Source organism: Ranitomeya imitator, chromosome 7 (genome assembly GCF_032444005.1).
Source record: "Ranitomeya imitator isolate aRanImi1 chromosome 7, aRanImi1.pri, whole genome shotgun sequence".
Lineage (NCBI taxonomy): Eukaryota > Metazoa > Chordata > Amphibia > Anura > Dendrobatidae > Ranitomeya > Ranitomeya imitator.
Genome location: NC_091288.1, coordinates 203,694,530 through 203,711,511, shown reverse-complemented (window position 1 = coordinate 203,711,511; position 16,982 = coordinate 203,694,530). Strand labels below are relative to the sequence as shown.

Here is a 16,982-nt window from a genome sequence, read left to right as displayed (position 1 = left end):
GCAAACTGAAAATTTGGGGTGTTTGCAGCCCTGTAGGTGTGGGGTCGGCCAGTGGAAAGGTGGAGGTGGGACGGTCTGTGATTTGGACTGGGAGAGAAGGGCAGGAGGGGGTAATTTTAGCCAATAGTTGGGTTTTGGAGGCACTGGAGGGGAAGCCTTAGTCCTGCCTCTGTCCTGGTAACGCCTTCCCTGCCCCAGGCAAATAGCATAGGAATAGCTAAACTATCACTTCCACTGCCAGAAAGAGTGGAGAGGTTGGAGGAAAGAGGGAAGGAAAAAAGAGAAGAAAAAAAAAAAAAGAAAAAAAGAGGGAAAGGGGCAGGAGAAAAAGTAAGGAGAGAGAAAACGAAAAAAAAAGAAGAAAAAAAAAAAAAGAACAAGACAAAGAAGTTTGTACAGAGGTGTGAGAAGAGGAAGGCGACTTCAGAAAAGTTTCAGAACTTTACTCATCTGGATGTCATTTGGTTGCCTGGAGCTGCAGACAGTCCCAGGACGTACGGTAAAGCTCGACGCTCATGTTATATCCTCCCCACCCCGTATACTCGCTGCAATAGTGACTATATACCGTCTGTACAGATACAGGGTACACGTTGGATGCAGATGTGGCGGCTTCATCTCATGCACAGTTCTGGGGCTGGGATGACGGCCATCACATTTTTTTTTTTGTATCCTGATGAAGGGCATTTTGTAATTAAGTTTTCTTGTAAATCCAATTTACACATAAAAAATAGAGCAGGCTCCTTTTTGGGGGGTGGTCTGTCCTCCACAATAGAAGTCAATGGCAGCAGGAGTTCGGAGGGCCGGCATCTTGTTGTATCCTGGTTTAAAGGGACCTAATCTTCATTAACAGAACAGTAGTTTTCAGCAGGTGCTGAAACTTACAGGAGATGGGGGAAAGTTGGTGACTTTTGCTCCATCAGTTAGGGGCTTAACTCACGGACCACCCACCTTTATTGATGTTAGATGCAACATATAGGGGAACCTGCAATTAGGACTTTGACGACACAGTGAAAGATAGTCGTTTTACATAGGACTGCCTGTAGATCTATCTCTGTTGAGGGTTAAATGCCAAGCTGACTTCTGCCACATCTGGACCCAGCGACATCTGTAAGTACCACAATGGCGGTGTGGTGGGATAGTGCTGCACAGCACCACACAGAGAGACCCTCTGTGCGCTTCCCACACACAGCGCAAGCAGGCCGTGCAGGGGAGGCAGCCTGGACGCCGTACAAAGCTCACACAGAGAGCACACAGGGCCTGGCGTTACACAGGACTGCTGCTTTCTATTAATACATACCGCACATCTGGGGATCACTAGGGGGGGAAATAACCCCAGCTATGCAGGGGGTCACGGGCGACCGTGCTGGACTTTATGGGGAGGATATTCGAATATGGCGCAAAATTGCAAATTCAGGCTCCTGCGCTACAATGCAATGACTGAGATGCTCATTCATATTGTGCTTTTTTTTTTTTTTTGGGGGGGGGGGGTTATAATTGACCTATGGTGCTTTTTTTGTCAATCCCTCTTGCAGTAAATATATACGTTTTATTTCCAGATTTTTGAACGAGAGGCCAAAAATCATCAGAAAAAAAAAAACTTGTGTTTTAAGGCTCTGTTCAGACATTTGCATTTTTTATGCGTTTTACAGTACCAGCAAAGTCTACGAGATTTCAGCAGTCTCATGCCCTCACATTTTGTTTATTTTGGGAAAACTGTCGGGTTGTTGAAAACTGCGGCATTTCACGTCTTTCAGCTTTTTTTTCTGTGTTTTTTCGCCCATAGGAAACAATGGGTGAGTGTAAAACGCAGCAAAAAAAAAAAAATGCAGGTATCAGTTGTTGCTGCGTTTTTGGGAAGATAAATCACTAAAAAAAAACAAAATTAGCAAATCAAAGACGCATCACATGCTCATTGTGGGAGCTTACGCTTGCATGCAGATTTTGCGGCTTTTTTAGTGGCAGATTTGTTACGGAATTCTCCCTTTTCTGTTGTAAAAAGCTGAAATCTGCTCCGATTCTGTACAAAGAGTCGACACGATGAGGGTTTAAAAAAAAGAAAAAATGTTAAAAACATTTCTGCAAGGATTTGACACCAAATGACCCCTTCCTTCCACCTCCATAAACCTCAGAACATGCATGAAATTAACTTAAAACTCATCCACTTTGCTGCTTCTGGGAAAATGTTGTAGGTTTTACATGTGGAAAATCTGCACCAAATATGCAACGTGTGAACGTAAGCTGAAGCGTCACTAAAACCAAAGCTGCGGCTATTGGCAGCCATAGAAATGGTTATGGGGGCAGATGCTTCTGTTATCGCTAATCATATTAAGTCAGCATCTCGGGACGTGGCTGATAACAGAGAACAGATCGCATTCCTCTGCACAGCAGACATAAAAAGATGGTAATTGGCTGGTCCTTTAAGGCCTCCATCACACTTACTTTTTTTTTTGGAGGTTTTTAAATGCTTGAAGCCAACCAACACCATGAAGTTACAAAGTTTGAGTAACTTTTACATTTTTTATTTTGTATCACTTGTATGATTTTTTTTGTGTGTTTGATTTTTCATATCCTATAGAGAAACCTGTGGGAAAATTGTGCCCAAAAACCCAGAGCCATACTTCAAGTCTTCTAGAACCATAGTGTTTTCTGCTCCGTTTAGTTTTACGCTTACGGTATTTATGACTTGTGCGATTGTATGGTCCCATCTCGTCACTTGACTCACACTCAGATGTTGGCCGTGAGGTTTTTTTTTTCCCCCTTTCTGAATCTTATATGTCCTGGCTTTTGAAAAAGTTTATAGAACTTAGTATAGTGACGTCTACGCAAGCTCGGACTGGCCCACTGGAGAATGGGAAAATCCTCCGGTAGGCCCCTATGAAGAAGGTATCAGCTAATCATTCGCCAACGTTCTGTCGTCAGTCATCAGTTTAAATAAGGGATTGTTCATTTCGGCGAAACAGCCGAAGGTAGTTTGTTATGGTCGAAATCGACCATTTCGGAGGATTAGTACTAGTGATGAGCGAATGTGCTGGGATAAGGTGTTATCTGAGCATGCTCGGGTGCTAACCGATTGACTTTGGTGTGCTAGAAAAATATGTTCGAGTCGCCGCAGCTGCATGTCTCGTGGCTGTTAGACAGCAGCAACACAAGCATGGATTGACTAACAAACAAACAGACAATCCCTGTTTGTGTTGAGGCTGTCGAACAGCCGCGGGGACTCGAACATATTTTTTGAGCATGCTCAGTTTGCACACAAGCATGCTCAGATAACAACTTATCCCAGCACATTCGCTGATCACTCATTAGAATCTAACGTGTATGGACACCATTAGTTCTTTTGAGGAGATCAAGAACCACTTTTTTTTTTTTATATCAGGCCAAAACGGCTTCAGGAAATGCTCCTTCTTTGGAGACTTTTTCGGAGGAGTTTTTATTTTCCGGAAGCTGTTTTGGAAGAGTTTTTCTCTCTTCCCCCTAAAGCCTTTTTATTTCAGTGTGTTCAATGGACACCAGAGGTTTCCTCCAGGATCTTCTTCAAAAGAGCTGACATGCACTTTTTTGTTTTTCCTAAAACCTCTTCAAGAAAGAAAAAAAAAAAAAAAGCTCAAATTCCGCATATTTAAAACAGCAAAATGGATTTACCATAGAAATTAATTGGAAGAGTTTTCCATGAGCTTTTTGAAATGTGCTAAAAAATGTCTGGTGGGGAGAAAAAAAAAAGTGCAGGTCCCCTCTTTGCAGCGGCTCCAAGTATGGGATCAGAAGGCTGGAAAAAATGCTTTAGGATAAAAAATAAAAATGCTTTAGGATAAAAAATAAAAATGCTTTAGGATAAAAAATAAAACTCTTCAAAAAACTGTCCAGTGGCCACGTGCACAGAGTCTTTATGCAGAGGTTTTGGGGCAGTTTTTTTTTTTTTTTTAGACATTTTTAGTTTTTATCAGGAGGATTTGTAGAGTTTGTGCTTCAAAAAAAACTTTTTTTTTACGCCTTAAAAACCCCAAGACCAGGAAGTCGCTCGGGATTCTTAGGTCACAAGGCAGATCGTCAGGTAGTTTGAGCATTTAAGAAGAACAATTCAGCTAATATGACAGATACAGGTCTGTAAGGACCAACACCCAGGATTACTCAGAGGCTGCGCTGATGGTGATGGGTCAGGCGGTGACACACGTCATGTACAGACGCCGGCTTCACATCAACATTTAGATTAACGCCATGTGCGGCAGAGCCGGATTAGCGCAGCTTCCTTCATACAGGATGGGGTTCACATAAATAGGCCAAGGGCCACTATTGGGGGGTGGTCCCACATGCGGCGAGTAGCAAGTCTACATAATCTCCAACATCCGAGGGGTCAGACCCTGGAAGTCTTCTCCCCCCCCAGGACCCCCAGATTTATTTTAGCCTCTTCCATTGCACCGTCTACCGCACAGATCTTGGAGGACTACAATGCCCATCATTCAATAAGTCTATTATAAAGGGGCAGGCATCGCTTTTACAGCCATGAGCACCTTCTTAGCATCTGTGGAACTACAAGTACAAGCAGGATATGATGCAAATAAGTTATCTTTCCAGAATTGTAATGGATGCCCCCTGGCTACCTCCGTGCCCAGCATGCTGGCACTTCCATAAAGGTACAAGCTGCCAAGTCCAGATCAGCTTGGATTATTCTGGGTGACTCCGTTTTTTTTCGTTAAGCGCTTCCTCGCACCCTGCAGTTTATTCTGGCTCAGATCCGGCCGTACTTTCGCGAGTGGCTTAACGCATGTGACAATTTCTGCCAAATATCTCTCGTCTTCAAACACGAGATGAGGCAAACATGGCCGCGCGCTTATCAGTGCTTATTCCAAGTCCCCGCAGTCACTGACCCTAGTAATACCCCCACAAAAAAGGGCTTTACCCTTGTAAAAGAGAATCCCAACCGTAGGAAATTAATATTATTCTATGCATTGGAAAGAGTTAGAAAACTTTCCAATATATTTTCTCCATCAATTTCTCATAGTTTATATGACATCTGCTTGCTGTCATTCAAGAGCAGCCGTCATTATAACCCCGGACAGTGAGGCGATGCGCACACGTAGAATGGTCCACTGTGGATTTTTCCGCAGCGAATTTGATAAATCTGCAGGGCAAAAACACTGCGTTTTTCCTGCGGATTTATAGCGGATTTACCGCGGATTTTGTGCGGATTCCACTGCGGTTTTCTATTATGGAGCAGGTGCAAAACCGCTGCGGATTCCGCTCAACGAAGTGACATTCTGCGGAATGTAAACCGCTGCGTTTCCGCGCATTTTTTCCGCAGAATGGGCACAGCGTTTTCGGTTTCCCAAAAATTTACATTGTACTGTAAACTCATGGGAAACTGCTGCGGATCCTCAGCAAAATCCGCATTGTGTGCACAGAGCCTTAGTCTCAGAGTATTGAGATAATAATTTGATGACTGTACTGACTAATTGCTAGAGACATGGTTAACCCAATGTGTATGCATAGCAACCAGTCTAGGTAAAACTGTGATCTAAAGGCCTAAGTAATCTAAGAGACAGACTGGTTGCTAGGGAAGCTTAGCTTGTCAACCCCATTTGTATGCATAGCAACCAGTCTAGGTAAAACTGTGATCTAAAGACCTAAGTAATCCAAAACAGGCTGGTTGCTAGGGAAGCTTTGCTTGTCGACCCCATTTGTATGCATAGCAACCAGTCTAGGTAAAACTGACCTAAAGACATAAGTAATCTAAGACAGATTGGTTGCTAGGTAAGCTTTGCTGATCAACCCTATGTGTATCCATAGCAACTAGTTTAGGAACAAAATATGACCAAAATAAGACAGACCGAGTTGACAAGCAATGCTTCCCTACTAATCAGTCGGTCTCAGACTACTTAGGTCATATTTTTTCCTAGACCAGTTGCTATAGATACACATGGGTTGACTTGCAAAGCTTCTAGTCTAGAACAAAATCTGGCCTAAAGACCTAAGTAGTCAAAGACAGATCAGGTTGATGAGCAAAGCTTCCCTAGCAACCAATGTGTAGCCATAGAAACAAGTTTAGGTGAAAGTATGAACTACAGACCTGAACAGTCTGAGACACTGGTTGCTAGGGAAGCCATGCTTAACAATCCGTGGGGTATCCGTAGCAACAAGTCTACGCAAAAGTATGATCTGAGTATTCTGAGATGGACTGGTTGCTAGGGAAGCTCATCTTGACAACTTGTGCATCCATAGAACCCAGCTTTTCTGTTAGAGAGGGAAAACTCCATAAGCTATCCATGTATACCTTGAAACCGAATATTGAACAGATCTACAGCGGTCGACCATGATCTATTATAATTTCTACTCCGTTATATGGAAAGTTAGCGGGGTAGTCTCATCACGAGATTAATCATGGAAGATGGGAACCCACTTCTTGGGCTGGGTCTTAGCGGAGCATATACATCAATCCTATAGGGCAAACAAGGAGTTAATAAAACCAGGCCGCATCACAAGAGCATCACTGCCATAAAAAAAAAATGAAGGGCTGCGTCTCCTCAGCAGCCTTACAAAGGACAGAAAAGCTTTAATATCTTAAGCTGCTGTAATTTTACAGCCAAAACATACAGAGGAGTAATGGCGCCCTCCCTATACGTGCAGCCGACAATAGGGCCGCGCAGTCACAGGTAGCAATGGAGGAGTGGGAGGCTGGAACGGAGCCGATCTCGCTCACAATACCTATTGTATCGTAATTATCTATATGCAGCCCGGGGATATAGTACGTACCGTCAATAGCTTTATGGTTAGTTAGTAGGAATTCTGAACACGCGATGCTCTGCAGACGTACAAGTTCATGCAGAAGCAAACAGGTCTATGTGAACTGCGGTCTGCAGGGGTAAAGGTTAGACATTATTTCTAGCACTCCAGTCGTCCTCTTCTGTCAAAAAACTTCTACTCCGGCGTATCATAGATATATATATATATGTTCCTTGCAAAGCTGAGTGATAACCAATATGGCCGCCCCTACCAAACCTACAAAAAGGTTGGTGGTCAGCTTTCCTAGAAGCATAAAGAGGACCTGTCACTTGCCATAATTATAATAAATATATTATATGCAATTTTTTATTATTGTTTTTTACCTGGTGTAAATGAGGCTTTCCTCCCGAATCCGGCGATGTTTTTCTTTTGTTCCTGCTCCTCTCCATTCCTGAGATATGGCCTCTTCTTCCCGATGTATAAATCTAGTGTTTTTAGCCAACTGGGCGTGCTCTTTATCTAGACTCCCAAGTTGGAGGCCATGCCCACTTTGCTTTAAAGAATAAATTTGAATACAGAGAAGAGGGGACAATATCTCAGGAACGGAGAGGCGCAGGTACAAAAGAAAAACATCGCCGGATTCAGGAGAACAGCGGCATTTATACCAGGTTAAAAAAAATACATATTTGACGCAAGTGACAAGTCCCCTTTAAATAGCTAATAATCCCATATCATTGTATAACTAACACCCCTGGAAGGTACATTTTATTATTTGTATGAAGGTATAAGTAGTGATACCCCACCTCCACAACTAGAAGTATTGAATACTCTGGGAAAGCTGGGTGGCTAAAACAGTGGTCACATCTTGACAGAAGAGGCAAAGTCAATGACTTCAGTGGGACTTGATGGACCTCTGAGGTGTATGGTAGGGTTTTTTTTCTCCAAACCTTACAGCTTATGCTAGGAGGGGGAAATGATTAGGCTGATGGATGTTAACATGCCTGATCCTGTTCTCAGGGACGATAAGTCGCCACCAGAGTGTTTCTGGAAGCGATTTACTCACTTATCCCCCATTCAGAACACGTATATACTCAGCCAGGGGGAATGGTGATATCACTCACTCATGAACCGCTAGTTTCCACCATCTCTCGCTCTGGAAAGTCCCGCCAGTTAATAATGTGTAATACTTGGCTGCGATACACACGCGGGGTCGTGGTGCTATGTCATATACCGGTGATGTGCTGTATATATAAACCAGGGAGGGTCGCTGCTTGGCCCAGGCGGTTGGGGTGAACATCTGCAGGCGCGACGCTCTGCAGGCTTCAGGTCTATGAACCTACCAATGAGAAAACGGAAGCTTAATGATCGTCCATGGGTGTCACTGTCCTACGGTTTACCGCTCACAAGTGTTCCTAGGATCAGTGACCCTTAATGCTTTTCGCCCATTAACCCTTCGCACCCCAGCGGGTTCTAGCACCCGTTTCATATCAATTTCTAAAAATTCCTAACGTACTTCCGAAATCCAAGCGAGCCAACGCCGGGTTCCCTAATATTCTCCGCTCCAGATGTGCCTGTCAGGTATATAAGTATGGTCTTAAAGTGACAGCGCAGACACTAGGAGCACCGTAACAGGTGTGACTTAGTGAGCGAACAAGATGGACAGTCTGACTCCAGACCAGAAGGTTTATCATGTCCTGGCCTGCAGAATCCCAAGGGCAGGAATAAATGCCTAAGCTGGCATTTCAAAGGCTTTAATGCCTAATTGCTAAGGGACTGTGGTATGTGTGGGACGCCCCCGGGTGGAGGGCAGGCGATGCGCTGGTGGTAATACTTGTGGATTCCTTGCAGTCCTTTACCAATGGGACATTCCCATAATTAATAATGTTGAGGCCAGTATGCCCTGCTGTTCCCCTCGTCCCATACTATCGGAAATGTTGCCCGGCCCATTGGGGTATTTTCTCGAGGGAGTCATTGTGCTAAACCGTTGCCAGGCATACTCCTATAAGCTTGCTTTGCTATTGAGTAGGTGCAAGGGATTATACAACTTCTGCCTAAAAAAAAAAAGGAGCAAGAGTTCTGTTCCTTAAGAGTCCAGGGGGAGGGGCTTGTTTTTTTTTTTGTTTTTTTTTTTTTTTAATCTTGGAGGCAATTTTGGCTGTGCAAGAGGATCTAGAAAAAGTCACCTCTGCTGTTCTTGGATTGCGTATAGTACGGTAATTCATTCCTATTCAAGTGCATGCGGCAGAGATGCAATACCAGAAACAGCCTATAGTCAGCGGTAGCGCCATCTCTGGGTGGGGGGAATCCTAGTGAATGTGGAAACAGAGGGGATTTCTACTATAGGTCGGAATGTCTCGGCTGGAACCTATAAAGGGGTTTTCCAGTTTTAAAAAAAATTCCTTGCTTCCCTGCTGCAATTTACGCAAAAAAACAAAAAACGAACAAACCCCAGAACTTTACTCATCCACCTCGGTCCAGCACTGAGCCCAGTGGAATCGATGGTTTGAGCTACTGAGCTTATGGATTGGCTGCAGCATGACATCAGCGCTGTAGACAAACACCAGAAGCAGCAGCAGAGACTCAGCGCTGGACCTGGGGAAGGTGAGCAATGCACAGTTTGTTCATGGTTTGTTTTCTTCAGCCCTATTATCATAAACATATTTGCCGGGCCGATCTTGTATGTTTAAGGGGGCGAAGCTTTATAGAATTCTCGGCCGCAGGAGCGTAAAGGAACAATGTGGACGCCACTGCCCACTATTGTTACGTGGGGATTACCTTGTTTTTTTGGATATGTGACGGAAGCGAGCTCAGTAAATAAGATTAAGCTTGGCAAATACAAATTAACAAGATCCCACTGAGTGCCGCAGCACTGGAGTAGGAGGGGGCTTTTGGTTTCTTCGTAGGGGTTTGTCTAGATGTCAAACAAATGTTATATCCGTCCTGTCTCCCCCAAACACATGGGCGCTTGGCTTGGTCGACCTTTTAGTTGGGAGGTCCCCACTGCACAGCGGGTCCAGCTGAATTTCATCTCTTGTGTATGGAGGGGTCTTTGGGGTTTATCCCACACAACATCACAGTTCTTGGTTTTTTTTTTTCCTAAAAATTCCAAAACCAAGGCAAAAACAAAGACTTGGCACTTTAGTTCCCCCATATTCAGGACCGCTCTTACCTCTACAACTCGGCTCCATTTACAATAGACAGTAGTTGCAATACAAAACGCAACCCAAGGAAAAGAGTGGCACTATCCAAATCAAGATTTTTATCCTTTCTAATCCAGGACAATATTTTGGGACTAAAACTCCCATACTGTGGCGGCAGTTTGTTTTAAAAAGACACTTCTTTACCCACCCTCCCCTGGTCCGGCACCAAGTCTCCAATGTCTGTTATTGTCAACAGCACTGCAGCCAATTAGCAATCTCTGTGGCTCGGTTAGAGCCGCTAAGGTCGCCGATTGGCTGCAGTGTTGTCGACATGAGGTCAGCGCTGCACACAATAACAGACACCAAAGACTTTGTGCTGGACCCGGGGAGGGTGACAAAACCCCATTAAAAAAAAAAACTGCAAAATTCCTTTTCATTCTACTTTTCCCATTTTAAAGGTCTGTTTCATCAAGACTCTAATCACCAAAGGGTACGTCTCCAAGTTTCATCCCTCTGGGGTCTGGGCGATGTTGCGTTTTCTGTAGGGAGATAACAGATGTACATTTGTATTATTTTTTCCCTTGCATTACAGTATTAGACTCTCCTCCTGGAACAAGCACCATTACCGGAAGTCAGAGCCATGATGAGAGCGGCCTTCCATGTATTGTGACTGATACATCGCTTGTAATAAGGTTCCTTTTAACTTGATCCTAAACAAAGAGCCAGAATACCCCATCTTTAAACACCGTGAAGCTTTTATAAAAGGAAAGAAAAGAAAAAAAAAAAATGATATCAGGGTATTTTCTGTATTACTTCTTCCAAGATGACACCCCGCACCCCACCTTCTCCCAGACACTGTGCCCCCATCCTCCTCCTCCTCCTCCTGGACAGCAATTACCACCCTGCCCCTCCTCTCCTCGCCATCTGCAACATCTCCTCTCCTTTTCTTCTTTAGATTTGGGCCTATTCCCTTCTCTCACCTCTGTCTCCCCCTTCTCACAGCTGCACATTCCTCAGAATATTACCTGCCTCCTACTGACCCCTACTTAACTCTGGCAGTGGAGGCGCAGATCTCACAGACACCATCTCTCCTCATCAGAGATGTATTCATTCATGCGGAGGGCAACTCTTGCCACTGTGGTGCGGATGTAAAATACAAGCTCCACATATTGTTCCGCAAAGGGATTTACAGGATCGCAGATCTTATACATTTTCGGATGAGTACTTCTTGCGCACGCTGCATGTGGGGGGCTGGAGGGAGCGCGCAGCTGAGGCTTTATGACTGTACAGATGGAGTAGACCCGAGTGCGTCATTAGCTGCAGATGTGAGGTTGTAACCAAATTTGAAACATGCAGGCTTGTCATTTTGGGTAGTTTTTCAACTCATAATACCGCCATATAATGCTGAAGTAATACTAACTTACGCAGCTCACATGCTGCAGCGAAAGTAAATGTGGAGAGGATGAATTTGCCAATTTAGGGTTTTCCGCTTGTCATTTTGGGTAGTTTTTCAGCTCACATAATACCGCCATATAGTGCCAATGTAATACTAAGTTAGTTACTCAGCTCACATGCTGCATCTAAATTAAATGTGGAGAGGATGAATTTGCTCATTTAGGGTTTTCCGCTTGTCACTTTGGGTAGTTTTTCAGCTCACATAATACCGCTATATAGTGCTGAGGTAATACTAACTTACTCAGCTCACATGCTGCATCGAAATTAAATGCATAGAGAATGAATTTGCCAATTTAAGGTTTTCCGCTTGTCATTTTGGGTAGTTTTTCAGCTCACATAATGCCGCCATATAGTGCTAAGGTAATACTAACTTACTCAGCACACATGCTACTGTACATTGAAATTACCATAAATGTGGAGAGCATGAATTTGCCAATTGGGGGTTTTCTCCTTGCCATTTTGGGTAGTTTTTCAGCTCTCATAATACCGCCATATAGTGCTAAGGTAATACTAACTTACTCAGCTCACATGCTGCATCTCAATTAAATGCAGAGAGTACGAATTTGCCAATTTAAGGTTTGCCGCTTGTCATTTTGGGTAGTTTTTCAGCTCACATAATACCGCCATATAGTGCTGAGGTAATACTAACTTACTCAGCTCACATGCTGCATCGAAATTAAATGTGGAGAGGATGAATTTGCCCATTTAGGGTTCCTCCGATGCTTGTCATTTTAGGCAATTCTCATTCAGCTCTCATAATACCGCCATATAATGCCATGGTAATAGTAACTCCCAAAGCTCACATGCTGCATCTAAATCAAATGCAGCATTCAAATCATGATCTGCATACGCAGCCTTGCATTGGAGGTATATACTCAATATTTGGCGCTGTAAAGGCGTACAGCGGCAAACGTCACCCAAATGGATCCATTGTAGAAAAATAATATGTTACGGCATGTATACTTTATTTTACGGTGTATAAAATGAATTGTGCAATCCACCACTCTAAAATGAGTGAATAAAGGCCTAAGGATACATGTAGCAGATACACTTGGCCTTTACGTTACACATGCGCCATGAACCCAGGCTATATAATTCTATTGTGCCCATATAATACTACCATATACTGCTAAGTAATACCGTGTCTGTTTCGTCTCCTCCTGTGGATTAATATCCACAGCGCTATTTCTCAAATGTAGCAGAGCCGTGTTTGTCAGAGGAAGCAGAGCTAAATTTTGCTGTATCCGATTATGAGCTATTTTTGATCCGTATCTTTATTTACATTTTATTTTTGCCACCACTGTGGTATTTATTTCTTGCAAAAAGAAAAATTAAATAACTTATTTTTAATTATTTTTGAGAGCGAGGACTCTTTCAGACGCCCTTGATCAACCAGATTGGCAGAACTGTTTTCATGTCTGCCGCCAATTTGCGCGTGTCCATGAATGGCGACGATAACGTGAATGGCGACGATAACGTCTTTACGGAAGAAAAATAAGGACATGTGTCTAAGCAAATCACGTTGTGCAAACAGAAGCCGAGATAAGGGTGAGGACTGGGGTGTGAGATGGATGTACATGGCACCCTGGACGGGGATCATCATGGGTTACGCACCAAGGAGGGTCCTCGGAGCTGCACCATTGCCAGGTTGTGTGGCCTAGGACTTTATCTACACCATGTCTTATAAGTGACAGATAGGGAAGGGGGGTCTGCATACCAGTGGGGGCTCTGTTTATACACATGGGGCATGGCCTGACAGGCACAAGCCTTTTTTTTGTACAGGAGTTGAAAGTTCATGTAACCTAAATGATAGGGGTACAAATACCAGCCGATTCTCTAGGAGGCAGAAGCATCCTGTCCACACAAGCCTCGCCAGGAACCTCTCAGATCATTTCATGCTTGGTGGTAACGGTTCAAGTAAGAAATTGGAATCTGCCAATCATACGAGGAACCTTATAAGATTACATCCCAGGAAATATGCAGCAGATGAAAATTAAGTCTGGCACAAGCTTGGAGGAGAGAAAGTTAACCCTTAACCCCTTCTCCAAGTCGGTACTTGAACAGATCCCGTAGAATAGTCCTGGATAGAGTCAGGATTGTCCATAATTTATGTAATTTGTAGGTTGAAACTCAAAAACTTTACCAGGGTTATTAATAATGTTTTGTTTATTTCTTGCAGATCTTGCACCATGCATCTCCTGTTGGTCTGGACGGTCCTCTGCGCTGCATACACAGTCCTTACAGAAGGTTGTCCAGATGGCTGTCAATGCAACCAACCGTCTACCGTCTTCTGTATGAGTCGTAGAAACCCTGGCTTTCCTCGCGCCATACCTCCGAACACTATCACTTTATACCTGTTTGAGAATGGAATCAGTTCAGTAGAGGAAAGCAGTTTCTCAGGTTTGTGGGACCTTCAGCTCTTGGATCTATCCCATAACAAGCTGTCCAACCTACCTGGAGGAGTCTTCAAAAGGCTGACCAATCTCAGCAACCTGGATCTTTCATCGAACCAAATCACCGAAATCTCTGCCGAAACCTTTCAAGGTCTGAGTCGTCTAGAAAGGCTGTACCTCAGCGAGAACCACATTCGGAGCATTCATCAAGATGCTTTCAGAGGTCTCGAGAAATTACTTGAGCTCAAACTGACCAAAAATCAATTGGTAGTCCCTCCAGCCTTCTCATTACCTCATCTTCTGCTCCTGGATCTTAGTTATAATGCTATCCCTGTTATCCAGCCTGGTATCTTCCATGTAAAAAACATAGAGACTTTACGGTTGGCAGGTCTTGGGTTGAGAGAGTTGCCCGCAGATCTGTTGAATGAACTCAAGAATCTCCATGAGCTGGACCTATCCGATAATCAGTTAACTAAGGTGCCTCCAGGTCTACGAGGCTTGACCAAACTCAATCTAGCTGGCAATGTGGCAATTTCCCAGCTTCAAACTGATGACTTTTCAAGCCTTAGTGGATTACAAGATTTAGATTTAAGTAGAATGAGCCTTCGTACTTTGCCAAAAGGCCTCTTCCAGTCTACACCACGCCTACGTGGTGTTAGTCTGGCACAAAACCCTTTTAATTGTGTATGTGTATTAAGCTGGCTAACAGAATGGCTGAGAGTCAATGGAATTGTTCTACAACGCTCAGAAGAAACTCGTTGCCACTTCCCTCCTAAAAATGCAGGCAAAATTTTACGTAATTTGCAAAATTCTGACTTTGGATGCCCCATACCAACAACAGTCTTTGTGCCTACAACTTTGGCACTTACCAGTACACCAGCATCACCTACATCAACCAGTCCAAGTCCAACAATGGCACTGACCACTATCACCACCACAACAACAATTGAACCCAATAACCCAACGGAGGAGCCTGTCAAACCAACCCAATATGATCAGCTCTGTCCACCTCAAACATGCTTGAATGGTGGGTTTTGCCGTTTAGATGTCCTTGGAGAAGTGGCATGTGAATGTCCATCAGGATTTTATGGCATGTACTGTGAGATGCTATCACTAACACAAGCAGATTTCACAGAGCTTCCCGAAATTCAGTTGCAAGTCCTAGAAAGGACTAGTAGCTCACTGAAAGTGGATCTACAAACTTTTATCCAAAGTAAGGGACATCTACTGGGACTAAGACTCACGGTGCAGAACCTTTCTGGCTCAGACGATAGGCCGGACCGATACCAGTTGCCTCCATCTCTCCCACACTATACCTTAATGGGACTGAACTCTAATAGCACATACAGAATTTGCCTTAGATCGATGACCGATGTAAGTGGAGAGACTGAACTATGCTCGGAAACACAGACCATGGGAGAAACTCCAACGCCTAGTGCCCATATTACACAAACCAAAGATGGAAGCCTGACTTTAGTGCTGGTGCCTGCTGTAGCGGCTGGTATCCTCCTCTTGGTGGTCATAGTAAGCGCAATCTGCTATACAAGGAGGCGTAAGGAAAAAGCACACGCATGTGAGAACGGAGGTCCTCTAGAGTTGGAAGGTGTAAAAACAGGTCTAGATGAGAAAAGAGAGTTAAAAAAGTTATCACAGAGTTCAAATGGTACCGAAAGAGGTTGGGAGTCAGAAGAACCTCTCATGGACTCCTCTAGGGTGGGAAACAATAATGATACACCAATCGGACGGCTTCCTCACTCTTACTTTTAAGCAGGGGAGGGACTCCAAAACTATGGACTTACAAGATATGTTTCCTCCATGTCTGAGCATACCAGGAGACCTGTCCAGAAGACAGCAGTGCTGTCTAGGTGTCCGGGTAGGAGATGAAGGGATAAAGCGACGAGCAGGGATACTATACTGGAGCAATTCCATGCGAGCAAAACGGGACCCTGCTGGTCACAAATTATGGATCATCCATTATCTGAGGGTCAAGGAGGCATGTTCTTAGCTGGACTCCCGAGGAGATCCCATGCACTGAAAGCTCGGATGGGCTTGCGCCTGCATAATTGGGTTCGGAGGAGCTTCTGACATGAAATGGCACTTACAGGACTGGACAGAACCTCATTTTTAGAGGAGATGAGGTTAGGAAATAATGCATGCACCCTATTCCTGTGAAGGGGTGGTCAATATCTTTTTCTGATACGTGAGTGTTAAATGTCAAGGATTGCTGGATGATGGCGAAGTACAAGGCACCGATTGCTGGCCAAAGTGGTGCAGATTGTTAATAACTGACTTCTATGTAATAAATATGGATTCTTTTTAAGCGTCTGGTTTTCATTCTTCACTTTCAGATCTACAGGGGGGGGGGGGGGGGCAGCGAAACCTGCATTATGTTACGGTCATTAGCCGCAGAATGTCTGTCTGCCTTCTGTTCTGGTCTCAGACATAGCGCAATCGCTATTTTTTGCAGAATCCACATATATTATACCGTCCCCCCTTTTTGCTTCAGGCTACGTGGCCATTTCTGAGCTCTAATCTTTTGCCAAGGTCTCACTTTCAGCTTTTCCAGCCACTAAAAGTCAAGAGGGGAAAAAGTGAGGTATCTGCTCATCTGCTGAAGCCATTAGGCTCAGACCGCTCCACTGGAAAGCATGTGCGTACGGTCAACGGAGGAGGGGGCGAGCCCAAAATATGAGCCCGCTGGAGAATTATGAGCGCTCATCAACCCTAGCAGAACAGTATGGCCCACGCCGGCAGGGATAGATGGGTAGAAGGTAGAGTCTGAACTCTCGAATTAAGGCTTTCATCCATTATGAGGCGCAGTTGATTATGTAGCGTATCCCGGTGTCAGACTGTTTCCTGTCGGAGACCTGTGTATTATCACCGCCATGTGCTCATTTCGGCAGGAGTGTAACATTTACCAGATCATGTCCATGGCTTAACCCTACATAAAAAACAAAAACCTTAGGACAGACTCTCCTGAACTATCCCCCTGCTGGAGTTACAAAATACCTGTGATATATATTTTATAATACAAATATATATAATTTTTTTATTACATATATATATTATATATATATATATATATATATATATATATATATATATATATATATATTTTTTTTTTATAATAAAAATATATATATATCACTTTCTGAGACGTGCACAATGCGGGAAATTATTTCTATATATTTTTTATTTATAATATTATTAATAATAATAAATAAAAGTAATACTAATAATATATAGATTTATTTTTATTATTTTTTTATTATTTTTA

The 16,982-nt window shown here is 43.7% G+C and overlaps 2 protein-coding genes across 3 annotated transcripts in view; one reads left to right on the top strand and one right to left on the bottom strand.

The window, feature by feature from the left end:
• The window catches only part of CORO7 (coronin 7), a 101,672-nt gene that overhangs the window by 29,934 nt on the left and 54,756 nt on the right, over positions 1-16,982 (bottom strand). The window lies entirely within an intron of this gene.
• On the top strand, positions 237-16,025 carry VASN (vasorin). Of its 2 annotated transcripts, none has more exons than XM_069734461.1 (2): positions 237-499; positions 13,492-16,025. In XM_069734461.1, exon 2 carries the CDS (start codon positions 13,502-13,504, stop codon positions 15,470-15,472), a length of 1,971 nt encoding a protein of 656 aa, XP_069590562.1. In that variant the 5' UTR covers positions 237-499; positions 13,492-13,501; the 3' UTR covers positions 15,473-16,025. The 2 variants fall into 2 exon arrangements, with proteins under 2 accessions (XP_069590562.1, XP_069590563.1); XM_069734462.1 differs by having other exon boundaries at positions 368-494.